Consider the following 18,822-nt stretch of genomic DNA (forward strand, 5'->3'; position numbering starts at 1 on the left):
GCATGATCATTACACAGGTGCACCTTGTGCTGGGGACACACCACAGACATCTCAAGTTTTGAGGGAGTGTGCAGTTGGTATGAGAGCTGGTGCCAGACAATTGAATGTTCATTTCTCTACCATAAGCCGTCTCTAAATGGTTTTAGATAATTTGGCAGTATGTCCAACCGGCCTCACAACTGCAGACCACGTGTATGCCGTCGTGTGGGCGAGCGGTTTGCTGATGTCAACGTTGTGAACAGAGTGACCCATGGTGGTGGTGGGGTTATGGTATGGGCAGCTACAGTCAACAAACACAATTGGATTTTATCGATAGAAATTTGAATGTACAGAGATACCGTGTTGAGATCCTGAGGCCCATTGTCGTTCCATTTATCAGCCCCCATCACCTCATGTTTTAGCATGATATTGCACAGCCCCATGTCGCAATGATCTGTACACAATTCCTGGAATCTGAAATGGCCCAGTTCTTCCATGGCCTGCATACTCACCAGACATGTCACACATTGAGCATGTTGGGGATGCTCTGGATCAACGTGTACGATAGCGTGTTCCGCTAATATCCAGCAACTTTGGACAGCCATTGAAGAGGAGTGGGACAACATTTCCCAGGCCACAATCAACAGCCTGATCAACTCTATGCGAAGGAGATGTCACGCTGCATGAGGTGGTCACACTGAGTGGTTTTCTGATCCACACCCCTACCATTTTTTTGTAAAGTATCTGTTGCCAACAGATTCATATCTGTATTCCCAGTCATGTGAAATCCATAGATTATGGCCCAATTAATTTATTTCAATTGACTGATTTCCATATCTGAACTGTAACTCAGTAAAATCTTTTCAATTGTTGTATGTTGAGTTTACATTTTGGTCTAGTATAAAAGCATGGCAATATGGTGGACAGGACACCTATCCAGTCCTTGTGTTTTACCAGTGGTCACAGAAGAAAGAAGACAAGGAGATCAACCTCCCGATCCACAATCCTCCTTTTGTCCTCCATGCACTCTCCTTCCTCCACTCCTCCCCAGCTGAGTGAGTGGTAGAGATAGACGCAGCGAGAGAGCATGCTGCTGATAGTCTCTATCCCCGCTCCTATCTGCTCCCTGAATGAGTTGAGATGTTTCATAATTGACACAGTGTCTCCCTCTGCCCTCCTACAGCTGTGCCGATTCTGCCACTGCCAATGAGCTTTACTCTTCACAACTCAAGCATAGCTCTCCTTCACGCTCCCCTTCTCTTCTCTGATTTCCCCCCTTCATGTCATTCTCCTCATTTTACCTTTACCTTGATTTTCAACATTTTGTTTTTCTTCTCTGCTCCCTCTGTAGTCCCATCTTCCTGTTCCTCTCTGGTTACTTAGGCTACAGTTTAAGTACCCTTAGTAATTGAAGTAGCCTAACATGCTGCTATTGTGTCAAACTGTTTTTAGCATCAGCCCAGCTGTCTTGCTTACCAGTAATGGCAATACTGTGTCAATTTCATCCTTCCCTTCGGGCCAATAGTCCAGCCCTAAGTGCTTGATTTAGTGGCTGTAAACATAAACAGATGCATGAGTATCATCCATAAACAGATTCATGAATATGAAGTGATTTGTGTTGACAGGCCTTAAACAGGTCTATGAATAGTGCATTGGGAAGAAGAGGATAGAAGTGTCCTCCTTACCATAATGCATACAAACCTAGGCAACATTTTCCCAGTTTCTGTGTGTGGATGCAATAGATGCTCTGTGCCAATGAAAACATATTTCCAGCGCAATGCAAATGTAGGGATGGATGAAGCAAATAATTCCAGCCTGTGTGAGCAACACCATCTGTTTTTTAGCAGTGTGTGTGTGTGCATACGCCTGTGCCTGTGTAACAGGTAGGTTTCATCTCTATCTGACGCACAGAGGGTCCTTGCCCTTTCACGGAGGATGTTGCCATGGAGACATTCTTTCACTGTATAGCGCTAGAGCAAGTAGCGCCATGGGCAATCCATCACACAGGTTAGTGTCAGAGAACAGTGGCTTAGTGCTATAATGATAATAATCATGGACTGCATTGAAATAGTGCTTTCACCATGCGTCAAACACTTCACATTGTGTATGGTTAACTCCATCCACTACCAATACATGGCATCCACTTAGAGTAGGTGGTGCACGGCAGCCATTTTGTGCCAAGGACTTCACCACACATCAGCTTTTGCAGTAAGACAAGTGTGTGTGTTGTGCTCCTGTCTGACAGGTTGATGTCTCATACTGTAAACTCTGAGGGGGATGTAAGGGAGGGGTTTATTAAAGATGGAGGATGTTAAAGTAGGGCAGCGGTTCACACTGCCAGAGGGGGTGATGGGGAAGGGAGTGACGTATGCAAACCTTTTCTTATCTCTCCTCTCCTTCACCCACCATCCCTCTCCTCACAGACAATCTCATCTCATTGTTTTAATTACTCCAACGCAGGTATCAGACCATATTAATTTACGGTAGTATTGCCCAACAATTCTCACTTATTAATCAATATTTACTGTATTTTTGGAGGGAAATGGTCAAACAAGCTTTAAATTTTTTTAAATAAATGTCTTTGTACTGCAGTCGCCCATCTATCCCTTCTCCCCTATGAAGTAACCTTTGACATGTAAATGACCCTGAAAAAAGCCCGTGTGAACTACCATGAAATGACATTTAGATGCCATTCAGTTGTACAGATGCAATGTAAACACTGGCAATGGATGACTCATGCATAAAGTAGCATTTCACACACACACACACACACACACACACACACACACACACACACACACACACACACACACACACACACACACACACACACACACACACACACACACACACACACACAATCAGCCTCACTTACCATGCTTTTAGTTGTACACAGGACTACCAAATGTTCCTTTCAATTGCTCCGATTCTGTTCTTCCGCTCGACTGATTGAGTGAAAGCCATTGCTGAGCAGTACTTAGCTAATTATCCCAGTCATAGGCTGTAAAAGTGCTGTAGACAAGAGGTTTCAGTGCTTCCTAATGGGCAAAGCAACTCTGGCAGCCCCACATGGATTCCTGCAGGTCTGTCATCTTTCTGCTGGGTATTTGATGAGAACGCATTAGCTGTGAACACATGAGGGGACAATGACAATAGAGCTCTCTGTCCTCACACACACACACACACACACACACACACACACACACACACACACACACACACACACACACACACACACACACACACACACACACACACACACACACACACACACACACACACACACACACACACTTGAGCTACTATGACCTGCGTTTCCACGCCTCATTGCGTTCTGGCCGACGGATACATAAACATTCCGTTTCTCTCCATCTCCCTCATTACCTGCATCCATTTTGTCTGTCACTGTCTCAAACTTCAAATTATGCAAGAAGAAATCCTCAGTGGCTCGACAGTAGGCTACAGTGGCTAGGATTGATCTCTATATCCACGGCCCACTTTGACGATGTGATATAATGAAAGTACAAAAATGCAGCCTGATACTATCAAAGTGTATGTGTGTAGTGTGTTGTGTGCAACTTACTTAACTCTCATTGTTCTCTCTACTCAGAAGCCCCCCCCCCCACACACACACACACCAACGCTTCAACAGGCCCCATTCTGCTGTTGATGACACTGTCATGTCTTGTTTATTCATGAGCCTTGTATTTACTGACTTACTATGTCAACATGGAGTCTGTAGAATTAGGAATGGTGGAATCATGAGTCGCCAGTCTCTCTCAACTCTCACTCTCATATTGGTCATTGGCCTCGGCTAACTGGTTCATGCAGACATTAGCCTTGTGCCATTTCCATGAGCCTAACATCCACCAGTCTCATTGGAGCCAATGTTGCTAAATTGATCTCAATGGTTTACTGGAATTGACGTATGAGAGGCGATCAAATATTGACACGTGCCAGGCTGTGCTTTATTTTGACACTGGTAAATTTGCAGAGAGGAAAACTGGTCCAGGAAATGTCTGGTTAACAAAGAAAAAAAGAGAAGTATGTTTGTTAATATGTGTGTGTGTGTGGTGCGTTTGCGTTTGCGTGTGTGTGTGGGTTTCCATCTGTGCATTAGACCATTCTTGTATACTCCCATCTTAGTTTCTGGAGCTTGTGAGTGGGTGGTTGCCTTGGCTATGTACATAGTAACAAATGCTCTTGCAAATTATTGAAGCTTTTCTGCCGAAGGAGGGAGGAAGAGAGAGAGCAAGAGAGAGAGAGAGAGAAGGATGAGAAAGGTGTTGCTGCTGGGTGCAGAGAAAGGTGTTGCTGCTGGGTGCAGAGAGAGGGAGAGGGAGGGTGATTGGAACGGTTGAGGCTAAAGCTTATGTACAGTATGTATGGAGGAGGGGGACGATGGTTTGGATGATTGGTGGCCAGTGCAACGTGCTATGTTTGGGGTTTAAGCGAAGGAGGAGGGGTTTTGGGGACGGGAGGTGGTTTAGAAGGGGGGGCACAAACAGTTTATTTCTGCTCTGGTTAGCAGCACGTCAGCTTGTGTTCCCCAAAGCCCAACCCGGCACTAGAAATAGCAGCACTGCTCAGATGGCGACGGAAAGAAGGAGGAGGTGGGAGGAGGAGGACAAAGAGGGACGGAGAAAAAGGGAAGGCTGTGGCAGTATGGGCTTTAACTGGACTGGAAGTGGATTGTAAAATACATCTGGAACATGGATCTGTACAATAGAATCTGTGCGTGTCTGTCCATCCGAGTATACATGTCACAACCAGAAGTACCATGCATGTTACCATGTATCTCATCCAGGAAAAATAACCACTGAAACTCTTCTCCATTCATTGATAAAGACCTCATGCCACACCACACACACAACTACAAGTATGCACACACACACACACACACACGCACGCACGCACGCACGCACGCACGCACGCACGCACGCACACACACACACACACACACACACACACACACACACACACACACACACACACACACACACACACACAGACACACAGACACGCACACTGTCTCTCCCTCTGTCTCAAACTCCCACATGAGCGTTTTCACTGGGCATGTATACAGTAGCTGGAATTCAGAAGCGAAGCAGCCTAAAAGGTCATTGTCTGGCCTCATTAGCACTATCTGCCACATAGCTGTAATAATGAAACCATAATGAGATATTATTAGTAAGTATATAAGGTAATGTGGGTCATTGAATGACCTGGGAACATCTGTTAAACTCTTCTCCAATCTTACTTTATCATGTTCATACCTGACACAGGATATGTCACCCACAGCAGACATCTTGCTGTGTTTCTTAGTTAAAGGTTAGGGATAACGGTCTAATGTCTGTTTGTCAACGGTATAATCTACAATAGCTTTAGAAACATTCTGAGAACATTCCAACAACAGAGCTGAAGGGAGGTGTTCCTAGAACATTGAAGAAAAAGGGAATCAAAGGGGAAAATCCATTATGTCCCAGTCTTTTTTTGTTTATTAGATGGGTAGGTATGAGCTTTGAACCTCCCACCTTTCCAGTCTGACCTACGATGACCTCAGTCTTCCCCAGGGTGTCTGAGAAACTGACCTAATTGTTACATTGTTTGTTTTGTTGTTGTGTGCGTGCCTGCCTGCCTGCCTGCACCCAGTACCCCTGTGTCACCAGAACCGGATAATAATTGTTCCCCTGAGGTGGGGGGTCAGACATATTTTTGAGGAGAGGAGAGTGAGGATTATTGTCTAATACCAACGTTGTTGACGGCCCCGTGTTCAAAATTTAACCGATTGGTGAGGCTATCATAACAACAGTCCTGGCTAGAGCAGACATGATAGCTGTAAGTGGCATTAACCCAAAATATATATGGGTTAATGACGCCCAGAGACAGATCTGGGGTGAGGTCTGGGGTGAGGTGGTTTAGGGGGTCTATTTGGGCATTGGGGAAATCCCCTCTTCTAACCCATCAACCTGACTCACACATAGCCAAATGGCTGATTCACCTCCGGATGGGTGCATTTCTTAAGGGCAAATAAAGGTGGTTATCATGTGAGTAGAGAGGGTAGTGAAAGTCAAGTCGCTCTGACTCAATCGATCCCATCTCAAATGTTAATATATACACAGTCACTCAGGACATAGAGGATACTAACAAAGTCTCTGTATAATGTTTTTAAAAAGCATGGGGACTGCAGACTATGAGAACAGTTGGTGAAGGAGAGTTCTGATAGATGATTTCAAGATCTCAGCAAAGTTCATTGAGGGGAGAATGAGTGGCCACCAGCCGTTTGTCTGAAGGTACTGTACTGTGTGTCTGTTTGTCTGCTCCCCCAAAGAGGACTCTTAGTAGGCAGGGGGGCTGCAGCCTGCTTGAGGCAGTCTGCAGAGCGTGAGCACACACAGATACACACACACAAAGCCCTCACAGGAAGCAAAGCGATCATCTTCAGGTCAGGTCAGGTGTGTTGGAGAGGTAGTATGTGTGAGTACCATCCTTAATTTAGCTGAACCCTGCCTACGTGAAAACGTTGAAAATTCTAATTTGAAATAGGACAGTCAATTATTAATTTGTTTCACACTGCATTTCTACTTGGACTTACTTTCCACAATTCATTTAACTAATGTAGCATTTTCCAAAACATTTTAAATGTTTTATTAACTTGTAACACACACACATGCGCGTGCAGGCAAGCATTCGCACGCTCACACAAACACGCACACACACAACATAAAAGCCTGTTGCCGGGGCTTCTTCCCCTCTTCCTCCATGGTCTTCCTCCATGGTCTTGTGGCCAGCTAGGTCACTCGTGATACAAGTCAGTATTCTAAGTCCACCCATGTCTGAGAACGTTGGGAGATGAAGTGTAAAACACCCACTAGGGACAACAGTGAGCAGTGTTAAGTAGCTTCAAGCATCTGCCACTGATTCCAAAGATTGCATGTTGGAATCCAGCAATAGAACGTTTTTGATACTATTGTTTTAAGCCTATCCATTCGGAGTTAATGCCTAATCTTAAGAATTTGGATGTAATGCCTAAACTCAACCCTAACCATAAAAATCTGGAGTTAATGCCCAAACTAAACATGAAACACCTTGAAATGTCACGTTTGAGAAACATGGATGAACATCTAGCCTAATTCTGACCTGAGACTGTGAGAGCTGGTAGCTTGTGAAAGAATGTAGGACCCCTACCGTCAGTACCCTGGGCCCTCGTACATTCATCACTGCATCCCAATGTCTCTCACACCCCGCCCCGTCTCTGCTGTTTGTTTCTTTATCTTAACACACAATTAACCAAACCATGTTGTTTCTAAAGCATTAAAACACTACTTTACTTTAAATCTCCCTCTCGTCCAACTGTTATGTGACATGTGGCCCATGCACCGAATAGTTTGACCACAGTGCTTAACCCATGATTTATATTTAACTTGATTTATTCAAACATTTGGCCAAAGCCATCAATCTCTTCAGGGAAATGCTTGAAACATTTGACAGTGGAAAATAAGCACACGCCTGCGCGCTCACGCAGAAGTATTATCATTTTTATTTGAAGTCTCCGTTGACAAATTGTGTTTAAAAGGCTGCTGAAGCGCCGAGCTGAGTGTGTGCACTGGCAAGATCCAAGTCTCAGTTGAATAGCAAATTGGTCCAAATTATTGAAAGGAAAAAAGCCTTGGGAAGAGGAGGGGTAGGAGTAGGAGACGGGAGGAGGGGGGCAGCAACAATCCTTTTCCCTTCCCAGATGGTCAGAACAGTGCCGATCGCATCACATTCCGCGGAGCGTCGCCAGGTCCTATGGTGAAGTGCCATCGCTCTAATCAAAAACAAACGGAGCCGCAGCTTTCGCTTGCGCTCAACTCATCTCCAGTACGGAACGTCCATCCTTGGCTGTGCGAGGTCTCCGTCTGGCGGATATTCGGTGGCGACGGGGCCTTGAATGATTGAACTGTGGTTAATTGAAGAAGCGGGAGAAGTAAATACGAGCACACCACTCAAGACGAAGTTACTATGGAGAAGCGCAGGGAGGCAGGAGTCTAACGTGGATAGGGGGCACAAATCAAATCAAAATATTTACTATTCGGATTAATTCAATTTTGAACACTTCATTTTCAGAGGGATTTTCATCAGAGTTTCTGGCAATTATCACACGCAAGCATGAACGGAAGGGAAGCGAGGTTTTGCAGGGGATGCTGGAGGCTACTGCTGCTGTCAAGCATTCTGCTTCTACACTTGATTCCCCTCTTTGTACATGGTAAGAAATCATATCATTTTTGACTCACAAGAAAGCATGGGTTGTCTCTTTGTTTTCCCTCGCATGCGTGTGATAGGCTGACCACCGTGAAACCAGTGACTAAACACACTTGCACAGAGAGTCAGTCCAACAAAGGGGACCAGTGAGCCTTCTATCTGGAGCCGACTGGTCATGCGCTCACTCTCAGAATAGTGTCATTAAGCACTGCACCATAGGTTATCTTTGCCAAACCAATATTTTATTTGGGTTATGAGATGACATTCTGGGAGGGATATTGTCGGGAAATGTGTCAATTCCAAAAAGTGGCAATTGCATGCAGGTTGTATTGGTTTTTGGAGACCCGGATGGCACAATTGCCTTTCAGCAATGACCCACTCTCTGTATCGGTGTTACCGGGTAATAGTGGCGAGCCGATGCGCTAGGACTGCACCCCCGAGGCTGCTGCTGTCACTATGGCAATGATGGAGCCAGGCGACACAAAGGCAGGATTACGGTCGCATGTTGCATTATTCATCAACCAATCTGAACGGACATTCTGATACAGCGCGCCTTGGCTTTTATAGAAAACATGAAAAGACACTGAAAACTCTCTATCCTCATTGTCTCATGCTGAATCCCAGCACTTCTTATATATTAATAATGTTGTTGGATATGAATAGCCCAGGGATAGAATCAATATGACATCATGGGGATATAGCCTATATAAAATAAATAAAATTAGGTAGCCTATATCATATAGGCTACCTAATCTAGTCGATTAATTTTATTTAAATGTCCTTACTCAGTCGCCATTGCCATTAGATTTTTATGATTGGCCACTTCTGCTTGGATGGGAGGATGATGTCCAGTGATTGTAGGAATGGGAGCGTGAATTGGTACTCTACAGGCAATGTAGTCTGCGGAAGGATGGGATGATAGGCTATATTTATTTATCCATATATCAGTCTGTGTAGGCTCTGGAGACTGGAATCTCCATGGCTGGTCCGGGTTGCTGCACTATTGTCCAACCGACAAAAATAGGATCCGTTTATGCCCATCACCGCCCAGCAACAGGGCACTGAAGACGGTACTGATGCGCCAAGACATGCTTTAACAATGTCCGGATTAAATGGATGAATATATAATATAACGTCAGCCTTGCCAAATATATACAATCATAGCTGCAGGAAAGTAGGGGTGCTGAGGGTGCAGCACCCTCTGATACAAATACAATTAAAAACATTAGTTCCACAACATTTGTGAACTAGGCTTTTAATCATTTTCTTGCTTCACCGGTGGGCTGTGGCAGTGGCACCACCAGCTCCTTCTACTGTGAACACTGGGGACCAAAGAATGGTGTCCCTAACAATGACAGTTGTTAGGGACAGGGCATCTCTTCTTGGTGCCCTTTTAAGTCTTCTATAGGGAAGTGAAGAGATGGTTAGGGGGTAGTAGTGAGGGATGTGGAGGCACCCCCCCTCCCCCACTCAGAATGATGGCCGTGTGAGCAGGTTTGGATGGATGTTGGAGGGGGTAATGGTAGTCAAGGCTCAGCCACATTTCTAGGATTTATGTCCCTGGGGCCAGCATGGTGATGGACTCTGGGAATGATGGACGCTGGGAAGGTCGGCCTCCCAGCCCGCCTGCCTGCCTCTCCCTCCTGCCTGCCTCTCCCTCCCTCCTGCCTGCCTCTCCCTCCTGCCTGCCTCTCCCTCCCTCCTGCCTGCCTCTCCCTCCTTTCCTCTGCTCTCCTCTGGCCTGCTGACACACATCTGCCGCGGACAGATTATCTTTGAAAAGCAGTGTGTTAATCTTCAAGCCAAATCCCCCCAGCCTTTTATATAGCAGTTTAGGAAAAAACACACATTTTGATCATAACAGTCATTTTAAAATCAATATGAAGTAAATTGGAGAAATAGTGCATCTCTCTCTCTCTCTCTCTCTCTCTCTCTCTCTCTCTCTCTCTCTCTCTCTCTCTCTCTCTCTCTCTCTCTCTCTCTCTCTCTCTCCTCTCTCTCTCTCTCTCCTCTCTCTCTCTCTCTCTCTCTCTCTCTCTCTCTCTCTCTCTCTCTCTCTCTCTCTCTCTCTCTCTCTCTCTCTCTCTCTCTCTCTCTCTCTCTCTCTCTCTCTCTCTCTCTCTCTCTCTCTCTCTCTCTCTCTCTCTCTCTCTCTCTCTCTCTCTCTCTCTCTCTCTCTCTCTCTCTCTCTGACTCTCTCTCTGTTCTGTATGATGCCACTGTGGTATGTGCTCTGTGTAATGGTAAATGTGACCCAGGTTAGATATGCCACATGCTAGAACAGTCTACCTACATTGGTCTGCTCATTAGAAAACACCTGCCAATGGGTGTAGTCCCAACCCTCCTTTCTCTAGTCCCAGGAGTATACATTACTCATTTCACATTAGTCATACAATGAGCTTTGTTCACTGCTAGGTTGGACACATCACCAATGGAGAGCTGAAATCATTAGAATCATTAGGACGACCTCAACCCCCTGCACTCCTCACATGCTGAATCTTTGCACTCCACCTCCCTCCATCTCAAACAATGGCTTGCTCAGCGCAAAGACGTCTCTGCATGTGTAACATGAAACCCGCTTTAGGCAGCTCCTCTCGGTGTTGCTTCAGGGGGATTGTGGGGTGACTTTGCATCTCATCAGAGGAGGAGAAGCGCGGGGAGAAGCATAGAAGAAGACAAAATAGTGTTATCCCGTTCTCTCTGTCCTACCACCTGCACCCCCCTGCTCCAAGGTTCTGCCTCCAGTTGCCAGCAGGGGACCGTAAACATAGATGTCGGTTGGCTTGACCTGGCCAGCCGTTTAAATGTGTGAGCATTCCCATAGGTTGTGATAGTGTTAAGAATGATTGTGTATCTTTGTGTTCTTGTATGTTCTAGTAGTCTGTGTGCGTGTCAGTGAGTTCATGTCAGTGCACGCGCCTCCTAATGTGTCAGCGCACATCTAGTCTCCTCCACAAAGCGAACCGTGCTCTGCAATGCGAGCGGAGCATATTACATCACCGAAACGGCTTCCATAGTTGAGCCCTGTCCTATTAGTATTCATTCCCCTACCTCCCCCTGTCAAAGAGGTGGTCCTCTGTAGCTCAGTTGGTAGAGCACAGTGCTTGAAACACAAGGATAGTGGGTTCCATTCCCTGGACCACCCATATGTCAAATGTATGCATGCGTGACTGTAAGTCACTTTGGATAAAAGCATCTGCTAAATAGCATATGTTATTATATATTAATAAAGAAATCCACAACACTACCACATTCAGCTGAACCAGACCAAGAAAGAACAAAAGGAAAAACAATAATAAAATGGATAATAAGATTACTGATAGCTGGATTAATGTGGTCTGTGTGATCCCTGGATGCCTTTGAAAGCTGGGAGTTTATCGAATCCTTGATTTTTAATTAGGCTAATCACTTAAATCAGTGGTTCCCAACCTTTTTCAGTTACTGTATACCACCAACTGAATTTAGCTCTGCCTGGAGGACCCCTCGTGTGCATTTTATGGTATCATGAGTCTCAAGTGCCCCCTATGGATAGGCCAAGTACCCCAGGGTTCCTAGTACCTCTGGTTGGGAACCGCTGACTTAAACCAATCAGGAGGAAGCAAGAAGGTAAAGGAGTAGAGTATGGACACCGGAGGGTCATGCTGAGAGAGGACAGGCTCCCTGTTCTGCATTTTGATAACACACATGCACACACACAAACTTCAAGTGTTATGTAAGCCACACACCTGCGCACACACCTTTTGTTCTTACGCAATGAATATTTATGTCTGAAAATGTGAGTATTAGCATTTTGTCCTTGTAATGTGTGCATGCGTGTGTTTGTGTGCAGATCTGTTAGGTTAGCAACGCTGCATCAACTCTCTCTCTGCACAGTGAGGGCAAGACCGTTGCCATGGCAACACAGCCCTCCTCCAGCCTGCCACCTGTTGAGCACAGAAATGAAAGGTTTAATGTGATGGAGGGAGGAAGGTATAGAGAGAGAGAAGGAGAGAGAGAGAAGGAGAGAGTGGTAGGTGGAAATCTTTGCAGGGGTATTAGTCTGTTGAATGCAGACCTATACATATCCACTTTCATCGATATTAATGAGTGGTATTGAGTAAAGAGAAAAAGGTTAATGCATTATTCATAATGGTTATATAGTGTGTGTGTGTTATACGTGCACACATGTGTGTATGTGTGTGTCTACATACAGTATGAAGGTCCTCTCTTGAGGATTGTTTAGAGGGAGCTCACTGTAAAATCAATGGAAACGAGTGATCAGTCAGACTCTCTCTCTCACACAACCTCATAATCCTTTTCACTTGGCTATCATCCTTTGCTGTTCATCTCTCTGTCTCTCATGTGCTCCTAACTGCCATTCCGTCTGCTCATCTTTTCCACTACACCATCCTCCTATCTCACACTCTCACTCTTGGCATCTCCATACTCTCTCTCTCGCTTATTCTGTGCCTCCCTCCGCTCTATCTCTCCATTTCTCTCTCAACTGCTTTCTCTCTTCCTCCCCCTCTCTTTCCTTCCCTCTTTCCCTCCCTTTTTCCCTCCCTCTCTGTCCCTCTCATTTTCCCTCCCTCTCTTTCCCTCCCTCTCGTTCCCTCCCATTTTCCCTCCCTCTTTCCCTCTCTCTCTTTCCCTCCCTCTTTCCCTCCCTCTCGTTCCCTCCCTCTTTCCCTCCCTCTCTTTCCCAGAGACGTATAAACAGATATATTTATTTGCAGCTACAGCCAGCAGGGCTGTATTTTATCTCACTGCCCTGGCCACCCTGACCATTGACCCTTCACCCCTATATCCTTCTGTCTGTGTCAGCAGCAGGGAGCTAAAATCTGTCACAAACAATCACCGTCCTCTTTACTGTCTGTCATAGCCAATCCCAATCCCCCGTTTCATTTGGAGGTAGGCAACGCATCCCAACTAACCAAGAAACAAAAGACTTGACAGATAGCCAACATCAACCCTGTTGCCCCTGGCAATGCCAAATATCTCTCATTACTGCCACCCACACCCTCCGCAATAGGGGCTGAAACCTACCCCAACACCCCCATACCCCCCAAACACCTCAGAATATCCTTTAAGGGTTGAGGGGGTTCCTTATGTAACACTGTCTGACTGTCCTGTCTGAAAGTGGAGCACAAAGACCACTTTATCCCCCCCCCCCCCCAACCTCCCAGGCCGCCACACACCGCTCTCCGACAGCCCTAGGCCCGGGGGTCTGCTGTGGCCCCTGTGAGCCTCATTCCATCTGGGCCAGGGGGACAATCAGTGGTGGAGGCCGGGGACGGTGAGAAGGCCAGGTCTAAACAGGGATCTGACCTTAGCCTGGCAATCCCCATTCAGGCCATTGTGGCATCATGCCAGGCTGCCACCCTGCTGGACCTGTGGATCTAATGTCCGTTTTATTGGGCATCCCGGATACCACCGCCTTGTTAACAGGCTCTGTGTCATAGTGGGCACAGTGTAGCTTTTTGGCTGGGATTGGGTTGGTGTTCAGGATGTATGGTTACTCATGCTGAATAGGTAAGTCACCTACCTCTATCTCACACAAGTCTCCCTTTGATATCAATCCATGATTTTCGCAATAGTTTTGCATCTGTAGGCCTACCTCAAGTTAGGCTTTGAATTACTTTGCATTTTTGAGCTTTGTTTTTCTAACTCAAATAATGTTCTTTTAGATAATACATGCAGGTTTTGTATTCTCTGATCTCCCAAAACGTTGCTTGATCACAAACAGTCTCAAACGCAATATGAAGTATTTTTAGACTGGTATTAATAGTCTCGCCTTGCAACTGGATAAACCAAATCAGTGTCTTCACATTGTTTAAAGAGAATGAGACTGCTATTTGTCTCTGGTGTATACAAGTCTTTCATTGGAAACCTCAACTCAAGTAACTCCAAGAATGGCGTAAGCAACTTAATGTGTTCTAGTTTGACTTCAGAAACAGCCGCACATATACGGCCAGGCCCACTCTCCCTGCATGTCAGCAGAAGTCTCTATGACTAAACTTCAGTTCTCCTTATTGAATCAAAAGCCTTTATTTGTGGCCTGGTCAGGTGATGAGGAGATAGGTAGCTGTGTACTAGTGGGAAATATGGATCTGCTGTTCACAGTGGTTCTCTATCTATGGGTCCTGGCTAAGGCTACAAAATTCAGTGAACTTTCAATAAATGCCCTGGTTTTCCCCATAACCCGGTTGGAGGATTCCCGGAATCTGGAAATCTCCAACCAGAATTTCTGGAAAACCAGGGAATTTATTAAAAGTTCGCGGAATTTTACAACCCTAGTCCTGGCCGGTGGTGCCCAGCGAAATCAGCGACCTGTCAAACGTCTCCTTGTTAATCTAATTAGGTTAACAAGACTCTATGTGAGGATACATTTTTAATTGAAACTCACTTCAGAGAATCAGCAAAGTTCTCTGGCAGACAGACACACGGCTGACTCCAATAGAGCGGCTCTTCAAGAGCAACACTGGTGTCCTCCCTAGAGAGAGACAGACAGAGAGAAACGGAACGGGTTGAGAGAGTATGTGTGTGTGTCTACGGTGATAGTCAAATGACCAAATCGCCCCCTAGTGGCCTCATGGGTGGAATGGTATTCATATTCTTCATAATTTCATAATTAATTAACGTTGTTTATAAAAACCTGCTGAAAATCCGATGTTTCTATGTCAAACGGTTTTGTTATATTTCAGTCTTCTGTGATGTACAGTATATACAGTGTTATATTGGTATGCAAACTCAAATGTAATATATTTCAACTCTATATCTGACATTGTACAGGTGTTTTCTTTTCTTTAAGCACATAACCATGTGTGTGAGGTGTATACTTTTTTTCAAAGTAGATTTGGTTAAGACTACCAAGAAACACTCTGTGTGACCCTGATTTAGCCCACTGCAGTAAAAGGTTTTAAGAATCCTTTGAAGATTATTTATTTTTTACCTTGAAGTAATCACTTGAAGATTCAAATTTTGGACAGCCTATGATTCTCCATGATATGACATTGCTTATATAGTGATTATATTACATTTTAGAAGAGAGAACCACATGTATGGAATGTTTTAATTGATGAAGGAGTTGATGCCCAATGCAGTACAACTCCAGTATTCCTGACTTAATGTCACGCCCTGACCTTAGAGAGTTTTTTATGTCTCTATTTTAGGTTTGGTCAGGGTGTGATTTGGGTGGGCATTCTATGTTCTATTTTCTATGTTTTTGTATTTCTTTGTTTTGGCCAGGTATGGTTCTCAATCAGGGACAGCTGTCTATTGTTGTCTCTGATTGGGAACCATACTTAGGTAGCCCTTTTCCCTCCTTTCTGTGTGGGAAGTTGTCTTTGTTTGTGGCACTATAGCCCTTAATAAGCTTCACGGTCGTTTAAAACAAAATGTTTATTGTTTTTGTCGGCGTCATCTTAATATAAGGATAAAAGGTATGCTTACCACGCTGCGCCTTGGTCCACTTCATTCGACGGCCGTGACACTTACTAACCCTGACAAACCCGACATCCATGAAATCTAGACATTTATACTGTACATAAATGACAGTCGTGTATCACAAAAATATTTCTAAGGCTGTTAGGCCACTACACTGACCATACTTTGAATGATACTGATATAAACTCAGCAAAAAAAGAAACGTCCTCTCACTGTCAACTACGTTTATTTTCAGCAAACTTAACATGTGTAAATATTTGTATGAACATAAGATTCAACAACTGAGACATAAACTGAACAAGTTCCACAGACATGGGATAATGTGTCCCTGAACAAAGGGGGATCAAAATCAAAAGTAACAGTCAGTATCTGGTGTGGCCACCAGCTGCATTAAGTACTGCAGTGCATCTCCTCCTCATGGGCGGCACCAGATTTGCCAGTTCTTGCTGTGAGATGTTACACCACACTTCCACCAAGGCACCTGCAAGTTCCTGGACATTTCTGGGGGGAATGGCCCTAGCCCTCACCCTCCAATCCAACAGGTCTCAGACGTGCTCAATGGGATTGAGATCCGGGCTCTTCGCTGGCATGGCAGAATACTGACATTCCTGTCTTGTAGGAAATCACACACAGAACAAGCAGTATGGCTGGTGGCATTGCCATGCTGGAGGGTCATGTCAGGATGAGCCTGCAGGAAGGGTACCACATGAGGGAGGATGATGTCTTCCCTGTAACGCACAGTGTTGAGATTGCCTGCAATGACAACAAGCTCAGTCCGATGATGCTGTGACACACCGCCCCAGACCATGACGGACCCTCCACCTCCAAATCGATCCCGTTCCAGAGTACAAGCCTCGGTGTAACGCTCATTCCTTCGAAGATAAACGCAAATCTAACCATTACCCCTAGTGAGACAAAACCGCGACTCGTCAGTGAAGAGCACTTTTTTGCCAGTCCTGTCTGGTCCAGCGACGGTGGGTTTGTGCCCATAGGGGACGTTGTTGCCGGTGATGTCTGGTGAGGACCTGTCTTACAACAGGCCTACAAGCCCTCAGTCCAGCCTCTCTCAGCCTGACAGACAGTCTGAGCACTGATGGAGGGTTTGTGCGTTCCTGGTGTAACTCGGGCAGTTGTTGTTGCCATCTTGTACCTGTCCCGCAGGTGTGATGTTCGGATGTACCGATCCTGTGCAGGTGTTGTTACACATGGTCTGCCACTGCGAGGAAGATCAGATGTCCGCCCTGTCTCCCTGTAGCACTGTCTTAGGCGTCTCACAGTACAGACATTGCAATTTATTGCCCTGGCCACATCTGCAGTCTTCATGCCTCCTTGCAGCATGCCTAAGGTCAGTAGAAAGGCCTCTTTAGTGTCCTAAGTCTTCATAACTGTGACCTTAAATGCCTACCATCTGTAAGCTGTTAGTGTCTTAACGACGGTTCCACAGGTGCATGTTCATTAATTGTTTATGGTTCATTGAACAAGCATGGGAAACAGTGTTTAAACCCTTTACAATGAAGATCGGTGAAGTTATTTGGATTTTTACAAATTATCTTTGAAAGACAGGGTCCTGAAAAAGGGGCGTTTAGTTGTTGATGGTGAAAACAACAGGAAACCTAGACTCATGTTACTGTTTGGCCATTTTGCCAGAAACAATGAGACAGACCTTGTCTTTGGAATGTTACTTTCTGTCTGTTTGTTTTCCAGACATACAACTATAAAAGACACAAAGTGACTGAGTGATTGTTAGAGCTGAACAAATACAGAAGTGTGACTAAAGTGTCTCTTTACCATCAGAGGGAGCTGTCTGTTGAGTAGCCTTTTCCCCTGGGGACTACTCACAGAGAGTTAGCTAGCCTGTTCTGTTCGCTGTAGAGTTCATCACTTAATGAGGGAATGACTGTGTGTGTGTGTGTGTGTGTGTGTGTGTATGTGTGTATGTGTGTGTGTGTGTGTGTGTGTGTGTGTGTGTGTGTGTGTGTGTGTGTGTGTGTGTGTGTGTGTGTGCATCTGTGTGTGTGTGTGTGTGTGTGTGCAGTATATTCCTTTAAGTATATTCCCTGAACATGTGTGTAAGCGTGGCATGCCATAGTGGTTTTGGCCGAAGCGACGCTGCTCAGAATGTCAGATGATGTCTTTAACAGCAGTGTGAGTCTATCTGGTGGGTGGATGGATTAACTCAAAACCCATCCTCATTTTGAAAGCCTCTGTTTCTCTGACTACAGCAGTAAAAAGCCCAGAATTCCACCTGGCTGCTACCATAATACTAACGTGACGGCACCCATTAACAACCTTTATCTGCTTAGTAATGTAATACTCTATAGGCCTACTGTATATTTCCTAGAAATAGTTTTAGTATAACAGCAACTGGTTTTGTTGAAGCTTTGTGAGTTATTTGGTTGTCACGCACCACTTTTAATGAATAAATAGTTCTATTGTTTCATATGAAATAATGGTTTGTGTGGGTGTGAAGGTTCTTCTTCGTTTTCACGCTGAAACCGAGACATCACGTCACAAATGGCATAGCGCTTATTAAATATGATGATGGCATTTCTGTGAAAGGAAACATGTTGGTCTCTCTTACTGACACATCCAACACTTTTTCACGGAACAACATGTTTGTCTGGTTAAAGTAATGTGTCTCACTGTGTTTCTCTCAGCGCTGCTCTCTGTGAGAATGCAGGGTGAAGATGCCATATGACCGTCTCCCCTCCAGATCACTCCATCTCCCACAGGGAGCCCCGGAGACCCTAAACCCCAAACCATAATCCCTAATCCCAGCTCCTTGCCATTCAAGTACATTAGTCAATTATTACACTTAATCCATGGGGTTCGCCAAAGCTGCTTTAGGAGAGGAATAAGGAGCTACACTTGGCTGAAGTCATTTACCAGTGGATAAGTATACGGCCAGTCCATCTTGGTTTAATTTGTTTTGCATTTTAGCCTCAGGGTAATGCTGGACTGTTGAGCCAGTTTGGGAGACAGATACCGCCCAATGACTAGGGACTTGAGTCACGATATGTTCAGTCATTCAATGGTTGACACAACTCGTGTGTGAAGCCTCAATGCAAGAAAGTCACTGGTCATCTCATAGTTTGTTCGGGTGGTGTTTGTTTACTACAGATGTAGGATGTTAATTTTATCACTCTTTTGTTGCTGAGAATTTTCCTGCACAGC

At 45.2% G+C, this 18,822-nt stretch overlaps 1 protein-coding gene across 12 annotated transcripts in view; it reads left to right on the top strand.

The window, feature by feature from the left end:
* The first annotated feature begins 7,538 nt into the window (after nt 1-7,538).
* Nucleotides 7,539-18,822, top strand: part of cspg5a (chondroitin sulfate proteoglycan 5a) — a 36,116-nt gene continuing 24,832 nt past the window's right edge. For 3 of the 12 annotated variants that reach the window (XM_055904972.1, XM_055904973.1, XM_055904974.1), the window contains exon 1: nt 7,540-8,227. In XM_055904972.1, the coding sequence (XP_055760947.1) occupies nt 8,131-8,227 (97 nt within the window). In that variant the 5' untranslated portion in view covers nt 7,540-8,130. Of the gene's footprint in view, nt 8,228-18,822 lie in introns of all 12 variants that reach the window. The other 9 variants (XM_055904964.1, XM_055904966.1, XM_055904967.1 and 6 more) reach the window with 4 other exon arrangements.

Source organism: Salvelinus fontinalis, chromosome 38 (assembly GCF_029448725.1).
Source record: "Salvelinus fontinalis isolate EN_2023a chromosome 38, ASM2944872v1, whole genome shotgun sequence".
NCBI classification, from domain to species: Eukaryota; Metazoa; Chordata; class Actinopteri; order Salmoniformes; family Salmonidae; genus Salvelinus; species Salvelinus fontinalis.